At 36.6% G+C, this 16,711-nt stretch overlaps 3 protein-coding genes and 1 long non-coding RNA gene across 8 annotated transcripts; 2 read left to right on the top strand and 2 right to left on the bottom strand.

Moving 5' to 3' along the window:
- The first annotated feature begins 579 nt into the window (after positions 1–579).
- On the top strand, positions 580–9,466 carry LOC110844206 (hormone-sensitive lipase). 5 transcript variants are annotated; one of them, XM_022090352.2, is made up of 16 exons: positions 580–765; positions 835–944; positions 5,493–5,880; positions 5,949–6,070; positions 6,378–6,501; positions 6,597–7,009; positions 7,114–7,464; positions 7,548–7,614; positions 7,688–7,730; positions 7,818–7,875; positions 7,947–8,056; positions 8,142–8,195; positions 8,264–8,276; positions 8,368–8,594; positions 8,669–8,794; positions 8,885–9,466. In XM_022090352.2, the coding sequence occupies exons 3-16, from the start codon at positions 5,597–5,599 to the stop codon at positions 8,957–8,959; spliced, it is 2,067 nt and encodes a 688-aa protein (XP_021946044.1). In that variant the 5' UTR covers positions 580–765; positions 835–944; positions 5,493–5,596; the 3' UTR covers positions 8,960–9,466. The 5 variants fall into 5 exon arrangements, with proteins under 5 accessions (XP_021946044.1, XP_021946043.1, XP_021946045.1 ...); XM_022090351.2 differs by having other exon boundaries at positions 580–944; XM_022090353.2 differs by lacking the exons at positions 580–765; positions 835–944 and adding an exon at positions 3,029–3,474.
- LOC110844205 lies at positions 9,346–10,559 on the bottom strand. The gene is made up of 2 exons (XR_002547420.2): positions 9,728–10,559; positions 9,346–9,656 (listed from the first exon to the last, which is right to left on the bottom strand). It is a non-coding gene; the product is annotated as an uncharacterized LOC110844205 (long non-coding RNA).
- Positions 10,560–11,681: 1,122 nt separating this feature from the next.
- On the top strand, positions 11,682–14,422 carry LOC110844189 (NADP-specific glutamate dehydrogenase). Its single transcript, XM_022090334.2, has 9 exons — positions 11,682–12,122; positions 12,335–12,441; positions 12,524–12,698; positions 12,767–12,916; positions 12,991–13,025; positions 13,107–13,161; positions 13,224–13,328; positions 13,414–13,703; positions 13,791–14,422. Exons 1-9 carry the CDS (start codon positions 12,119–12,121, stop codon positions 14,247–14,249), a joined length of 1,380 nt encoding a protein of 459 aa, XP_021946026.1. The 5' UTR covers positions 11,682–12,118; the 3' UTR covers positions 14,250–14,422.
- LOC110844190 lies at positions 14,245–16,104 on the bottom strand. Its single transcript, XM_022090335.2, has 5 exons — positions 15,641–16,104; positions 15,199–15,504; positions 15,016–15,093; positions 14,795–14,884; positions 14,245–14,729 (listed from the first exon to the last, which is right to left on the bottom strand). Exons 1-5 carry the CDS (start codon positions 16,064–16,066, stop codon positions 14,673–14,675), a joined length of 957 nt encoding a protein of 318 aa, XP_021946027.2. The 5' UTR covers positions 16,067–16,104; the 3' UTR covers positions 14,245–14,672.
- Positions 16,105–16,711: the final 607 nt, after the last annotated feature.

The raw sequence follows: 16,711 nt of genomic DNA, 5'->3' as shown, positions 1-16,711 counted from the left end.
TCCAATTGTCGCGAATGTGACCTCAATTATGTCACGATAGTGTTACGGAAATGGATATTCGATTTATGCAATGATAGTACATATATCATACATATATAGAATTATTTTACAAAAATATGAAAGACAAGGAAAGTATGAGCTCTAAATTCCTAAAAAAAATCTGGAAATCATGCATTTACACATGATCTGATTTTATCCTGCAAGTCACCACTTCTCCGTATAAACAGTAACGTCGTAACGTTTTTTCAATTACTTGTCTCTAATCTTATACTTCCTCGCACATTGACTAAATCATTGCTGGAATAGAAACGCTGCATTTCAATTAAAATGTATCTTCCCCGTAGAGCGAGGGGACAAAGGCAGCCACAAAATATTGGTGGATGAAAGGATACGAGAAAGTGAGACAAATTGAGACGACCACAACTAACATGAGACCATATGCCATCCAGTAAGTATAATGAATGTTATGCTACGTAATGTTACCAAAGATTGAGATTGTCATTTGCTAACTTGGTTAAGTTGCATGTCTCATTTCTTTGCAAATAAGTATGTAACTTGGTTTCAGTCTTCATTGCAGTGCAGCAACACCAGTATTGTAGCAGTTCTTTTGTTATTGTCTGTTTTTTTGTACTCTGGAATCCAGAGTCTGGATTCACTCTTCTACAGTAGAAGTTCTACTGTTTAGAAATCAGAAATTCAGCAGCTGGCAGGTCGTAGGAAGGGAGTCATCTCGCAATAGAATTCTAGAGTCCAGCGTTTGAAAAAGTTAAAATTCTACAATTCATGTAGCAAATAGTTGTCAATATTTGTATTAAATACAAAATTTTACTGTAGAATTGTGGCTTTGAAACTCCGAATAACAGCGTAACAGGACAATATTTTAGCACTTTTAATTCAGACGATTCCAAGTGAAAAGTGGTCGCTTAAAAAACAAACCAATTAAGGTAAGATTACTAAAATATTTTCGTAATTATAAGTTGACTTTGAAGTATGAGAGCATAGTTCCATGATGTATGTAGAAACTATTTGAATATCATTTAATATCGTCGGGCAATGAGGTTTTAGACGTAAATACGTGTTGCGAATTCAAAAATCAATTGCATTCCGTATAACTTTCACTCTACATTATTTTTCTTTCCTTGGAAAGGAAGTGTTTTGCGTTATACGTTGGTTGACACTGACCTGACCTTTTAATCACAGCGTCACAAAAACATGCCATCATATAAATATGTAAGTATATTTGTATGTATCTGTATGTCTGATTTGCCATACGTGCCCACTAACTACCTACGCATTATAAACCAAATGTGTGTTGTGTCCAAGCCAAGATTATCAAAATGTAACAATGTCATCATTATGTAAGTGGTTTAGTAATCAGCTTTGCAAGGAATTCCTGTTTCACTTTTATTAGCAAATGATGATACGTACATATAATCGCATCATCACCACGATTCCATTTCCATTGTCATTCCACCCAGCACTTGTTTTAGTTGTTTTGCTGATATTATATCAAATGTAAAAATTGAGGTCTAGGTCGTCTGGTTCGTTTGCTTTCTGAAGTTTTAGGCTGGATCGCTTGATCATGTCATCCCTTATTTTTTTGCACGTTGAACTTTTAGGCTTAGGTAATATTATCATTGTCGGAATATAAATATATGTATATGGAATTAACTTCCAACTTCGTAAGATTTGAAGATTTCAAGAAATGTAACGTTGTCAAAAAAATTGCAAAAAAGGTTTAGTCAATAAGCTATGTTTGAGCAGGCTTGGCTTATCATCAATGTATGAGTATCATTTATTTTGATTTTGAAGTAAAAGGGCTGGGCTGTTGCTAGCCTTGGCTTAAAATTACATATAAAAATATGTCGCAGTTGTATAAGTAGTATGTTTGTATGTGTACATGTTGTACAGTCGTATGTAATGACAAGGAAGCAGTGCTGCATAATACCACTAATACCAGAATAAATTACGCAAATAAAAATCAATGCGAATTATTACTTGCAGACGTATTACTTTATTTATCTATGAATGGACACATGACCAAACACTTGAAGACTTGTTATTAGCAAGATTGCTAAGTATACACGAAGTTATTGAGCTTGGGTTCAGTCGATAATAGTTTTCTGAGATCAGTCATCAATTTTACTTCACATTTCCTTGTTCGATGAAATTTTAACACTGTTCGCTTTGTTTCACAAGTATTGACTTTTAGGAGCACTTGTCTTCTCTTCTGTGGTTTTTATAAACAATTCATCAAGTAGATACCTAGTTAGCAAGTCTGCGTTTTATTATTAGCTAAGTATTTGCATATATATCACATGCAGACAGAATTGCATGGGAAGATTTTCTACAGTCACGCCAACGTTATTAAGTTCATTATAGTTCATGCCAAATCTCCCACAGAATTTTGGCCATATAGTACAAGTACATATTATGTACGTTTCAGGCCTAGCATTATCAGATTCAAAGTCGAAGCATGGTCAAAGCCAAATTGTGAAAATGATGATTTGCACTCATTTGCAGTATTCGAAGTATCATTATGCTAAATTGAAAAATAATGAATATAAAATAATAATATCCAGTTAATGACGATGGAGCACTGGAATTAATCAGAAATAAAAGAGTTTACTTTATTTATTCCCTCTGATTTTTAAGTACTTTATCATTGAAGATTTATGTATGTGCATTACATAGGACTATATATTACATAGGCAGATATATTCATTTCTCTCCTCGGTTTTAATTCTTCATAAATTTTCTGTTTTATTGAGCAATGAATACAGTATTTAAAGTGTTATGTACATGAAAGTATGAAAATAATGGTAGCAAAATTAATATTTTCCTATATACTTTTTACTGCAATAATACCTATAGAGTTGTGTGCAACATACAACTTCTTAGAATTGTTTAACAGCAGAAACCTCATGTATTTATGTTTTTTCATTAAAATCTCACAGATAAAGCATAAAATTAATAGACTTTTCTACATTGCTTGAGCAAACACTTGACAATATGTATACTTTTAATTTATTTGCTGCTGAGACGGAATAGCCAACAGGAAAATCCTCTGGTTGGGTAATTTGCATAGTGCTCTGCGTCACTATATTTAGAGATTAAGTTAATGTTTGACTGCGTTATGACGCGTTGCGTTGCACGCGTTGTTTGCCACACATGATTAAAAGTGTTGTGATATAAGCTCTTGTCGTGAGAATTAGAGGCTCGCCGTTTTACAGTGGTCATCCACTAGCCGACTTGACACAGGGGCAGCAGGACCACGTGCAGCAATATAAAATATCTTTATTTTTAAGAAACCAGAGTTTTACAGATTTTAATATAAACAGAGAATAAGCAAGTTGACAAACTAATATAATTGAATCAAGAGTGGGGCTTATCAATTTCTGGAACACATTTATTAAGGATGGAGTTTTTGATATCTCATGTCAATACGATCTAGGATTTTCTTACTTATTAAAAGTGAGTTAAATTTTACTGGATCAGTCAATTTATTGTTATCATCATTTCCTTCTGACTCATCATCATTATTATTAGGCAAACTAAATATCTACCTGTAATGTTTGGTGGTCAGTGTGGTCATCACTTTTAAACGGCTTATGCACATACGTATGTACGTATGTACATACATTAAGAACTTACATATCTACGAACGCAAGTGCAACCATAATTATACACCTGCATCCATGAAATGTACGAGGTAGCATCAACTCCACTTTACCTGGTTACACTATAGCAAATTTAGGAAGATATGTGCATACATGCATCGTTCATTCATTTTTCCTTATCATTACCTCTAACTACTTATGGTACGCTGGTTGGTGAAGCATTATTTCAGTGATTAATAACAAGCAGACCTTTAAACTTTATTCTTTTCAAATTAAAATCGCATACTCGTTCAAATGGAGTGTTGAACTCAAGTTCAGTGAATTGGAGAGGATACCTCAACTTGTTGTATGTAAAGTTCTTTTAGCTAATTTGAAGTATGTGTGTAAATCCAATACACAAACAAGGAGAAATTCGTATCATTATTCAAAGGTTTCGGTTTCATTCCTATGCTCTAGTTTTTACGCAGTTTTGACTTTATTTTATGTTCTCCTTCTGTGTTTATTGTGTATATAAAGAACGTCCGGGAATGAATGGGAATGGCCTGAAAATGTGGTCATAAAATCACAATGAGTTATCGGAATTTTAAACCTTTTGCATATGTATAATACCAAATACGTACCTACATAATTTAATTAATAGCTAAGGCCGCCACACCCCCGTTGGCGACTAGTTCGATTTTCTTGCGAAGATTTTTCATTAAATTTTTTCCCGAAGTTTTTGCCACTTCCGAGGTGATTTTCTTCCATCGTCCTTTGAATTTTCGAAAGGTGTCAGGCACATCTTGAAGCCGGGAGTATACTGACTTAGAACGTGCCCAGAATTTTTCGATTGGGCGGAGTTGGGGTACATTAGGTGGGTTGATATCTTTTGGTACGAAATCAATATTTTTCTTTCTGAGGTACTCGGTCACTTTCTTTGCATAGTGACAAGTGGCGAGGTCAGGCCAAAACAAAACTTTATCATTTTTGTGAAACCTATTAATAAATGCTTCCAATCCAGCCTTGACGCAATTTTTCAGATAAATATCTTGATTGATATTCCCTTCGAGAACTACCGGGTCTGATACATGTCCGTGACTGGAGAAGCATTGCCAAATGCAATATTTCTTTGGAAATTTGTCTTTTTTTCGTACTTTTTCTTCATAAGCCACTTCAGAGGGATCCGAGCTATGAAAAAAATGACGCCCTGGAAGATTTGAAGGGTCAACCGGAACATACGTTTCGTCATCCAGGATCACTACTTTTCCACGCATTTTCTTCAACAATTTTTGACATCAATCCTTGATCCGACTTTCTTGTACGGGCTTGTAATTTGGTGCAGGTTTTTTGGTCCTTGCTTTGATTCCTAGTTTATGGACCTTAATTTCCCCCACGTAGCTTTTGGAAATTTTGACTTTCCTGGCAGCTACAGCTACTGACGTTGATGGCTTGGTTTTGAAAATTTTTTCAATTCTATTTTTCACTCGAGTGGTCGCTAGCTTCGCCGGACGACCAGCTGGCTTCTTGAATTGCACATTTTCGGAATCCTTGAACTTTTTTATGTAGGAATACACATTTGAACTTGGAATTCCTTCCTGCTTAAAAAAGTTCCAGGTCACCTTGGAGTCTCGGTTGGCTGTCGTGTTGTAGAACTCCATCACTCGTTTTGCTAACAGCTCCCTTTCAAACAAGCTTCTTCTACCCTTATCCATTTTTGAAATTTAAGAGTGATATACCAAATTGACCCTAATGAAGTGGGCTTTCAGAAATTTAAATTATTATAGTTCGCGGGTTTATTGATTTGTCAATATACTCGCTAGAGCGCGCATTCCCATTCATTCCCGGACGTTCTTTATATGTACTAAAGCTTGTTATGTTACTCTTTTTTTGCAGTAAAATTCCCAAGCATTTAAGCAGTTCGTAGTGAGCAAGCCAAGCAAGTACCAAGAAAACGATTAATCCTGTGAAATCTCGTCCACTCCCGTCGTGATAGAAATATGGATCTGGAAATTCAAGAACTGGCAGTTCCCTATGCTGCTCGGAAATCGATGGAATTTTGTGTGAAGAAGAATCTAACTAACACCACCAACAACACCTCAAATAATAGGAACATCATGGGGGCGGGGGCGATTTCTTCACCCAGGAAATCTATCGTCGAACTTATAACGGATGCCGACCTGGAGGAAGAATTTCATTCTTGTCCTAATGCAGACATCTCTGCTTGTGAATACTGTAAACTACTTAATAATCTTGTCATTCTTAATAGAACCTTTAAAACGAGGTGAGTCTTTTTGAAAATGTGAACGCAAACGGTTTTTACTAGTGCTTAATTCTCAACTTTCGTCTTAGGAATGATCCCGAAGCTGTGAAAATGCTGGAAGAATGCATAACAAATGTGGAGGGATGTCGGCGCTATATTGACAAGTTGAAACCACATCTTCACTGTTTCGATTTTAGTGAAGAGCTCCAATGTAAGATTCATGAAACTATGCTAAATCTTAAGTTAGATTTCCCGAACGATAACACCTTTGAGGTTACGTTTAAAGTAAAATGATTTCGAGGCCAGAACTGCAGAGTGCAGAGGAGAAGGTCGATCTCTACCTCGATTTGAGAGATTTTAGTGAAAATATTCAATTTGGTACTCGTACTATTGATTGTGATTTGGAATTTCGAGACTACTTTTCACCACTAATGACAACTTCACTTATTGATCAACACCGCTGTGTTCACACAAGAATTTGACCCGAATCTAAACGTTAAATTATTTTCTTTTTATAGATAATGGTTACCGGAGTTTCGTAGCTCTGTGCAAAATCACAGTGATTAAGTGTCTCTATACCGTAGATGATATAAACCATATTGGAAGACTTTTCTCCCAGCAAACGCATTACGTTTTACAGGAGTAAGTGAAAATACTTATATAATTTAGGGTTTCATTTTAGTAATTATGTATATCTATTGTATAGAATGTTGAAATTTAAAATTCAATAATTTTAGGAAGCTATTGGACTGGACCAGAATTTTTCGCTTGCTAAACGTCGTCCTACAATGTCTTTTTGATTTTGCGGTGTCTGCTAAGAATGCCAGCCTTTTCACGTCTAACCGTGAAGCATTGGCCAAACTTTTGTCATTTTCAAAAGAAAGGAGCAATGTGGTTGGATTTCATGGACGACTTTTGGGATATCAATTTTCAAAATCAGTCCGAGCCCCAATCCGCCTGATAGGTTGTATGATGGCAGCTTTCTCCCACGTGTACAACACAGACTCTATTTTCCGTCATACCATCATCTGCCCTCCAGATTTTGTCAACTATTGGAGGAAACCGGGGGATAGGGCAGAGAGAATTGCCGAAGTTTGCGAACAAGACCCACTTGATTTCTTTATGAATTTCTGGCGAGTTCAAGAGAAAGGTCAGTTTATTGTTTGTTAGCTACACGAACGACCAATATGCCTCATAGTACTACATTTACATATGACTAAATGTTCGGTTAAATGATTTGTGCATTGTTTTCAGGCTTACTTCGAATACTATCCAACTGCTTGGGAGATCCGGTAGAAACTAATCTGGAGATCTCAATACCTCCTACTAAATTAGTGGTAGATTCAACGTTAACGCCTTCGGGAACTCTTACCATTCTACCTCCAACAGAGTATCTCGGAATTAAGCCCATTATGGTACGACTCGTGTCTCATAAAGTGCGACATGGATCGGTAGGGAGTGGTCACGGTCACTCCTCTCAAACTCCCACTCGTCTATACGGAAACAAAGTGGAGGAGATGTCCAAGTGTTTGGTCATTCATTGTCATGGTGGGGGATTCGTTGCTCAATCTTCTTGTTCTCATTTGGTCTACCTTAAGCATTGGGGTTTGTTTAGTACACAAGCTAACTTAGCAAGTTAAAAGTTATAGTGTTATACATAGTTTGTTTGTTTGTTTACTATAACTTAGCAAGGGGTTTGGGAGTTCCAATACTGTCCATCGATTACAGTCTCTCCCCAGAGGTAGCTTATCCAAGGTGAAAACGAGTGCTTTTACATTATTACATTATTATATGTAACTATGTATGTAATAATAATGCCTCTTTATAGGGCGATTCATGAATGCTTCTACGCATATTTGTGGGCAGTTCGGGTTAGTATTTATTAGTCCAGACTTCATCAAATTATACAAGTCTATATTTTATTAATATTGTATTAATTTCTCGCGAATCTCACTTAGAATGCGCACTTGCTGGGTTCTACGGGAGAACGAGTTATCGTTGTCGGAGATTCAGCAGGTACTGTGTAAATGAAATATTTTGTCATTTTGTAGATTTGATGATAAGGTTTTTGATAAATTCAACCTCAGGTGGGATTCTGCTCTCTGGAGTAGTTCTACTCTGCATCGAACTGGGAATTCGTCCCCCTAATGGTGCACTGTTGGTGTACAGTCCAACCATAATGGCGTCTGCAATATCCGTAGGTTACCAACGATCTAGAGCAGACGCAACATGTTGCGTACTCATTATGTATTCATTATTATTTATGTCACTATGTCCCCTAGCCTTCAAGATTATTGAGTTTGGCGGACCCGTTGATACCTTATCCGGCACTGGCGGTAATAATTTGATTTAGTTTACAAAATTTAAATCTAAAGTCTAAAATTGATTGGTTATTAAATTTCAGGCTTGCATGGGAGGTATGTACAAATATATATTTACATTCTAACTAGAATGTAATCTGATAACTAACGTGGAAAAATGCAGTACTTGAAATTTTTATTCTTTCAGCATATCTTGGAAAAAAGTTTGATTCTAAACTCGCTCAACTCCCTAGTGCTTTTGTGGAAGGAGGATGGGAGCCCGAGGAAGGAAATACTGAGGATTGTATTAGAAAATTTGAAACTCTAGATCTGGAAGAATTAGAAGGTGTCACCGTACCAAGCGATGACTTCCACTTGTCTCCACTCATTGCTCCAGACGCAATTCTGAGGAAGTTTCCACCCACCGCATTTGCTGTAATTTTACTATCATTATTATGAATCTGTGAGGACTCATTAATTATCATTTTATTTGTTCCATACAATTTCAGACTTCGAATTTTGATCCGTGCCTTGATGACTGCATAGAATTCGCCAAACGACTAAAAGAGCTCGGTGTTCCCACTACAGTTGATGTACAAAATTCTATTCCGCATGGATATCTCAATTTTGGAAAGGTATGCAACATCTTTACTTACATATATATTATTTAGCCCTCCTATATATGCATTTAAACGTACTCTTTGACATAATTTTTCTCTATGCAGATAAGTGGCGAATGCTTTCAGGGGACAAACGTTTGCCTACGTCGACTTCGAGAGTTATTGGGACTAACCCACTGATAAAGTCTGAGGGGATTGGTATCATCAGTACCATATGATGGCGTCGCAAACAGCTTCTGCCGGACTGTAAAATAACACACATTCTGTAAATTAATGATTCATCTATGGTCACAAAACTACTATGATATGTTGATCAACTAATCATACATATGTTTACCAAAGTACCAGTGATAAATTATAACCTACCTTGTCACACGCACATTTTTAAATACGCACAAATGAATTATGATTATCCTAAACGTTTTACATGTGTAGCACAGTTTCAGACTATTTAAAACTTTTTAGTTCCACAGAATTTGTACTGAAATTCGTAGATGTACATTAGTTCTTCACTTTTTTGTAATTGTCAATGTTCTGTTAACGAGTATTTGTGATTTTGGTTGTCATTTTCCATCGATCCAACTTTAACTATTATGTGTAAGAATGGTTGATTGTTACTTTTTAATTTAGACCTACCCTTGATTTTGGGTTAGAGACTGTAATAAATAAATAGGTACTTGAACAGAATTGATGTATTCAGGATGATCATTTATTTAAATTAGTTTTTCTGCATTGTTAAAAATATAAACGATATGGACGAATATGTATGGATTTCAGTGGTGATGCATGTGATGTTCAGGGACACATGTACATGCATGGAAGTCAGCCATGAGACCGTCCGCACAACGCAAGGTGCAGTCCCCATGTTCTCCAGAATCTAGGACAGAAAATTCAGCAATGAGTAATTATTGGAGAACTGTGTAAAATTAATAACTAAAAGTCTCTTACCAAAAGCACCAACAACGTTCATGCTCACAAGAACGAGAGCCAACATGATGCACACGAGCATAAAGTTACGAGTTGCCGACATTTTTCTCAGCTCAAATGGCCAAAGATTAATATGTTCTTTTCCGTCGGAATTTCTATTAAGTTGAGAGTGAATTTCACCTCTGATGTGCATTTCTTTTATATTACTTGAGTTTACGGTGTCATTTAAACTAAATGGTTGAGAGTAATTAGTTTCTACTTAAACCGCCGGGTTAATTACGTAACAAATGTTCGACCATCCTTGTTATTCTTAGAAGTGTGAATTGAACCAGGATTTGAAAAGCAATTAGCAGAAATCGTTAGGATTTAAAATCGATTTAACCTCGATGCGCACTTGACACATTTACTGCTCTCTTTACATTTTTCTAAATAATCCCATTATAGAATTCATCAAATGATTACGTATGTAGGTACATAATTTCATTAATCAATTCATATCCTCCATCCACTTAAGCCCATTTAAGAAGTCGTACTGCCAATTCTACATCAAGAAATCTGTCTCAGGTCTCAATGAAAAAATCAGTTTATATAAATTATTATTTTTAAGACGTAGGGTTGTCGAGAATTTATCAGGGGACAAGTGAAATGTTATGTACCAATTTAGGTACATACTTACATTCTCCACACTTGTCCCTCCTCGTGATCTAAATTTTTGAGCTTGTCAAAAAAGGTGAACCCTTTTAATGTTGAAATATTATGTCATGTCGTCCAGTGTAAAAATCAAGTGACCAAGATTCGTTTATTTGCACGAGAATGTTGAGTTGCATTGCATCACACCCATCATTCATCACGCTTTCTTTCTATGCACACTCGAGGCAGGCACGAAGAAAACTAGAATGAATGATGAATATGTTTAAGAAGCGAGTAATTTCAAAAACAAAATGACAAATATGTACGACATGGAATAATTCCAGGATGGATGATGAAAGCCAAACGAGCGTGTGTTCTTCAGCTTATCTTTTAAGAGGCATCTAATTCTTTCCCTTTATCGAAACAATATTTACTAAATTCAAACTGACAGGTCAAATATTTATGACATATTACACGCTGTTGTCTTTAATAATATCAACGACCCGAACGACGACTCATCCTGCTGAATGTCATTTTGTTATGAATAGAGTGACATATGTATGCATGATGATAATCTCTCACTCACTCAACCGTAAAGAATGGATATGTACATCAGTACGTACATCAATAAATATCCTATAATCACCAGTCCCACCACAAGTTACACTTCATCCAAAGCAGACGACACATAATAATCATTAATTCGTGTCATATGTATTCTAATCTCTCACAATTATTCATTCTAGCTCTTGTATAATCCTATATATTTTTTCGTCCAGACCAGATTTGGCATGTGCAGACTTTTCATTGCATGCATGGAGGAGTAAACAATGATTAAATACATATTATTACAAGTCTCAAGAAACAAATACATACACACTCACGATACCGAAATGAAATGAAATTTGCTGGCTTCTAAATAAATAGGATAATGTCTGCCTGTCATTTCTCAACCTTGAACGAAAGTCACGAGGACACCTTTTTTCACCGAAAGTGATGAACCAATTTGATTAATACCAACCAATTGATCAAAGTTAATGTATGTAACCTTGTAAGGAGTCATGTAATATGTAAGCAATTAAGAGTGCAAACCAGTATGCAATATTTATCAGCATATTATTATTATCGAAAGAAAGGACGATTAAAGAGAAACACGTCCCTCTTCGCCTCCCGGCCCGCATACGAAATAATAATTCTATATAGTAGCTAAATGTTAATAATAATGCTCCAATGTTCGTGGACTTGGCACTTTGACAGAATGGGCTGGGTCATCCTCATCTATAGACACACAAAATATATCTTTCCTATAATAAACGTTATTTGCTGTGTCATGTGTAATCGCTTCGTTAAGGGTAGAATAATTAAAAAAATGTGTGAATAGTTAATAAACCCAGCACGTACATACAAGATTGATAATAAATTGCTTGGAATTGATCATCGCATAATATCAAATAAAAAAGGGCGACGATGAATAGCTCGGGGTTATCTAAGCATGAGAATGGGAGTCAACATTATAGTAAATTGGTCACGAAGTCAAGTTGTGGTTACGTTATTTAGCCAGTGTCCTCTCTTTGTGGTCGTGGTGGTGGCGTTGTTGGGGGTTTGTTTAGTTTGTTGAATTTAACTGGAATCAATTGAAGCCGACAACTGAAGGAGATGAGAGACGACGATAAACCGAGATAATTTATGGGTCGCATTCACGCTAGAACGTCTCAGTCTCCGTTTGGCCTTCGCCCAGTGATATTGTTCTGAAAACAAGAAAATACTCCAATCAATTTAATAATGGGTATGTTTTCATATCTTCATTGTTGCTTTCTTGTCTAGACGTTGCATGCAAATTTTAATGCACAAAAAATTGAGTAGTGCTAGTATATGCACGGAATCATTGTTACTCGTTTTTATAATTAAGTACAATGTAAAATAGTATGCGTTCTAGTAACCAGTGCCAAAACTTATTACTCATTCCCTCCATATTATGTATCTCGTACTTTATTTTAGCTTCCACGCGCTTCCCAAGTTGTACAAAAACCCCGATTGATGAGCAAATCCAGAAATTGTACGACAGAGTGAAAGCTAGAGATCCAGAACAAAAAGAATTTTTGCAGGTATTTTAGTTGTCCACAATGAAATAATAATAATATTCAAAGTTGCCCAAGTATGTACTTACGATACCTTTGTAAATATTAGGCGTTTGGTGAGATTCTCTGGACTTTAAAGCCGGTTTTTGAGAAAGATCCCAAGTACATTAAGGTTCTTGAGACAATTGCTGAGCCAGAGAGGGTCATAACTTTCCGAGTCCCTTGGATCGACGATGCTGGGGTGCAACAGGTCAATCGAGGCTACCGGGTGCAATTCTCCTCAGGTTTGTGTTAAATTATGTAATTCCCGAGGAGATTTTCTAATATTGTTAAATTATCTTAACCAATTCAGCCCTGGGTCCCTACAAGGGCGGACTCCGCCTCCATCCCAGCGTCCATTTAGGAATAATCAAATTTCTCGGCTTTGAACAGATTTTGAAGAATTCACTCACTGGTCTACCTCTCGGAGGCGGGAAAGGGGGCAGTGACTTTGACCCTAAAGGTCATGCATAGGCAGAAAATGCATTAACCTATAGCTTAAAATAAAATAAATATTCATATTTATGTCTGTAACAGGCAAAAGCGACAATGAGGTTATGAAGTTTTGCCAGGTTAGCTTGCATAATTTTTTATTTCGTCTCATTCAGTGTATACCTTGCAATTGAAATAATGTGCATATGAATATTACATAGAGCTTCATGACTGCACTCTACAAACACATTGGAGCTGATGTTGACGTACCAGCAGGTAATGTACATTTTTAAAAAGAGGGAAGACTTTTGAAATACGACTTTTAAATACTAAAATAGGTGACATTGGCGTCGGGGGACGAGAAATTGGGTTCCTCTACGGTCAGTATAAAAGGATCACTGGGCAATTTGAGGGCGTCTTAACTGGAAAACACACCCGCTGGGGTAAAGCAATACTCATAGTTCTTAACTAGCAACCCTCCATATTTACAGCAAATTAATCTGTTACTATTATTGGTTGGTCGAATAGGTGGTTCGCTAATTCGATCAGAAGCTACTGGATATGGAGCCGTCTATTTTGCTGAAAACTGGGCTGCAGATAACTCCCTTCCCATCAAGGGGGCTCGGTGTCTTATCAGTGGAAGTGGAAATGTAGCACAATACACGGTCGAGAAACTGCTTCACCTTGGAGCAATTCCACTCACACTGTCAGACTCTTCTGGCTATGTCTTGGAGCCAAATGGGTTCACACAAGACCAGTTGGAAAAAATTATGGAGCTCAAGAATGTGACCAGAGGAAGAATTTCGGACTACTGCAAAGTACGAAATTATTATGAATGCTATCTGGATTTACCCATTTAAATTTAAGCAAATCTTGGATAATTCATATACTTCATAATTTTACAGATGTCCTCCACTGCCCAATTCTTTGCAGGAAAGAAACCATGGGAAGTCAAGAACTGTGTATTGGCATTCCCATCAGCAACTCAGAACGAGATTGATGAAAATGACGCTACCCAGCTCGCAGCAAACGGTTGTCGTCTCGTCGTTGAAGGGGCCAACATGCCTTCGTCCAATGAAGCTATTGAGGTTTACAAGAAGAAGGGGGTTGGTTTCTGTCCTGGCAAAGCAGCGAATGCCGGTGGAGTCGCTGTTTCTGGTCTGGAAATGTCCCAAAACTCTTCAAGAACTAGCTGGTCTCGGGAAGAGGTGGATGCGCGACTAAAGCAAATCATGAAGCACATTTACACGTCGTGCAAAAACGCGAGCGAGGAATATGGCGTCAAAGGCGACATTCAGAGTGGAGCAAATATTGCAGGCTTCCTCAAGGTCGCGGACTCAGTCATTGATCAGGGTTGTGTTTAAAATGGATGCAAACCATGTATTCAATAGAATTTTATGAATATTACGTATGAATTGAGTAGTCATATTTCATAAAAGAGTAATTTGAATACCAAATTGTATAACCTATTGTAATAAGTCTCATAAGAAAAAGTAAAGAATGGTAATAAATTTTGTTTCCTTTTCGGTTCAGTTAATCCATTATTGAATATTTGTCGGATTTATTGGATATTTATGCATACATAAATATGTACGTGTTCAAATGTGTGTGCATACATCTTGTCTCACTCACTCGTCTTTATATTAAAATTTTTGACTTAACGTATTACTTATTACGTATTTATTAGTATTTAGAAGCTGAAATATTGCATAAAATTAATAATTCCCACAATCGGTTTTGTCTGTTCTTTCATCCTGCACGAAGGAAACCATAAGGAACGTTTTTTGTTATGCTTTATGAAACTGCATGAAAACGATGAATTGCGTAAAGATTTGTTGAAACACCTTTGTGTGGAATGTAAAATTATTTAGTTTGTTTTCCGATTGAGAGTATAAATTTATCGACTTACCCCCAAAATCAATTGGTTGTTCAACTTTACGTAATCATTCAAAGAAATCTCCGTAGGGTGGTTGATTAACATGTCGTGGATATTTTTGAGCTGGAAGAAACCAAGAAAAAATTCTCTTTACTATGGATGTAGTTCAGCACAAGAATTGTGCTGCTATTTTAAATTTTGTAGCATAAATTGCTGCACTATTGTTGTACAGTGCAATATTGTTGTTAAATTACCTCTGCCTTCTGTTCCGCCAAATTATATAGTTCGTTCCCAAGCTCAATCTTCTTTATCTCAACTGCGATGCATTTTTCCTACCCACACCGAAAAGTAATTACAAATAATTCATCTAAAAACTCGACGATATCTCTAGACTATTTTGTAATTGTTAAAGTACATGTGTACTTATGCACTATTACCTTCTTTGAAATCCCGACAGCCACACCGATTTTATAGTACAGCTTCGTCATAGATAAACATGCGCTGACACCGACCATTGCAACCAACGTCAATTCTTCCCTCGAGTTCCCCACTGGTCCACTCAAAATAGTGACAATTGCAAAAATAGAAGATGTAGAAAAATAGATTGTTACCAAAATCAGTAACAATTGCTGAAATGCTATATAGCTCCCGCAGTGATGAGCTTGGAATCGAATTTTAGAAAGAATTTGTTCCAATTTTTGGGGACTCAATGTTGTTGGGTTGGATTTGAGGTGAATTAGGATCTGTAAATTATTCATATTATTAATTATTATATATGTACCTGAGATTTCAGTGCAATTCAAGATCTAGCGGATTATGGAATATCTGTATTTGTGAGATATCTCACAAATACAGTTATGGTACAAAATATAATCTCACAATGTCAAACCCCACCTCCACCCACTTAAACATGATAATTGCCTTCGCATCTTCCAGGGTATAGCACACCATAGATAAATACGAATACATCATCAAAAGTATGCAGTGAATTGGATAATCCAGGTCAAATTGCCATGATGCGATCAGTGTTCCGAACATAAATGAGGGTAACATCACGTAACATAAAGTTAAGTATTTCTGGAATTGTGAAATCCGAGGTTTTTTCTTAGTTTGTTTGTCATCAAGATTCGAGAACAGTTTGTTAATTCCACACCACTCTTCAATTTCGTCTTCAATGCAGTTCCAGTTATTCAGCCATTTAGCCAAATCTGGTGCTTTCACCCAAGCGATTACGTAGTCGATCAGAACATGGATTATGGAAACGACCTCAAATGACAAGACGATTGTGTAGGTGAATGTCGACATTTGGAGAATGTTTGAGGATGGAGCGTGAGGATTTTCGTGTGTCTCTGGGTGTGGGAAACTATAAAACAAATACAAAAATATGTATATTTAGTCCAAAAATTATTTTACCAGTGCAAGTCACAAATAAATATGTACATATGTGCATACATACATCCCACCAGTGGAAAATGCTCTGAACCCTAAGGTCCCATCTTGCAGAATGGATACGATGCAAATGCCACATATCACCAGAGCGGAAGTTAAGGAGCAGCAGAATGGGAGGTTCAACCATTTGAAGACGTATTCGACTTGTCGACCTTGACGTGGGTGTGGCTGGATAGTTAATGGACATCGACCCAGGAGTCGCAGGAGCTTTACGAACGTGGAGAATTGGAGGGTCAATGAAGGGGTGGGTAGGTGTGGGCGTTTTAGGTGCAACGTGGTTGTTGGGTTTTTTTGCAAGAGTTTCATTGTAAAATTCTAGATGATAAATGATTGCTTTGTTGGTTGGTTCTTTCTGTAGAGCTGAGAAAACTATTAGGATATAACACTAATTACGAATGAAAAGTCAATAATACTTGCTTGGGTGGGGTAAATAATTTTAGCTGATTGATTTATGTAGGAAAATTAAGATAAGAAAGTCATACATTTTCCAATGCATTTCTA

Source organism: Folsomia candida, unplaced genomic scaffold (assembly GCF_002217175.1).
Source record: "Folsomia candida strain VU population unplaced genomic scaffold, ASM221717v1 Fcan01_Sc002, whole genome shotgun sequence".
Taxonomy (NCBI): domain Eukaryota; kingdom Metazoa; phylum Arthropoda; class Collembola; order Entomobryomorpha; family Isotomidae; genus Folsomia; species Folsomia candida.
Note: the sequence above shows the minus strand (reverse complement) of the source record. Positions and strands in the feature narration are given on the sequence as shown.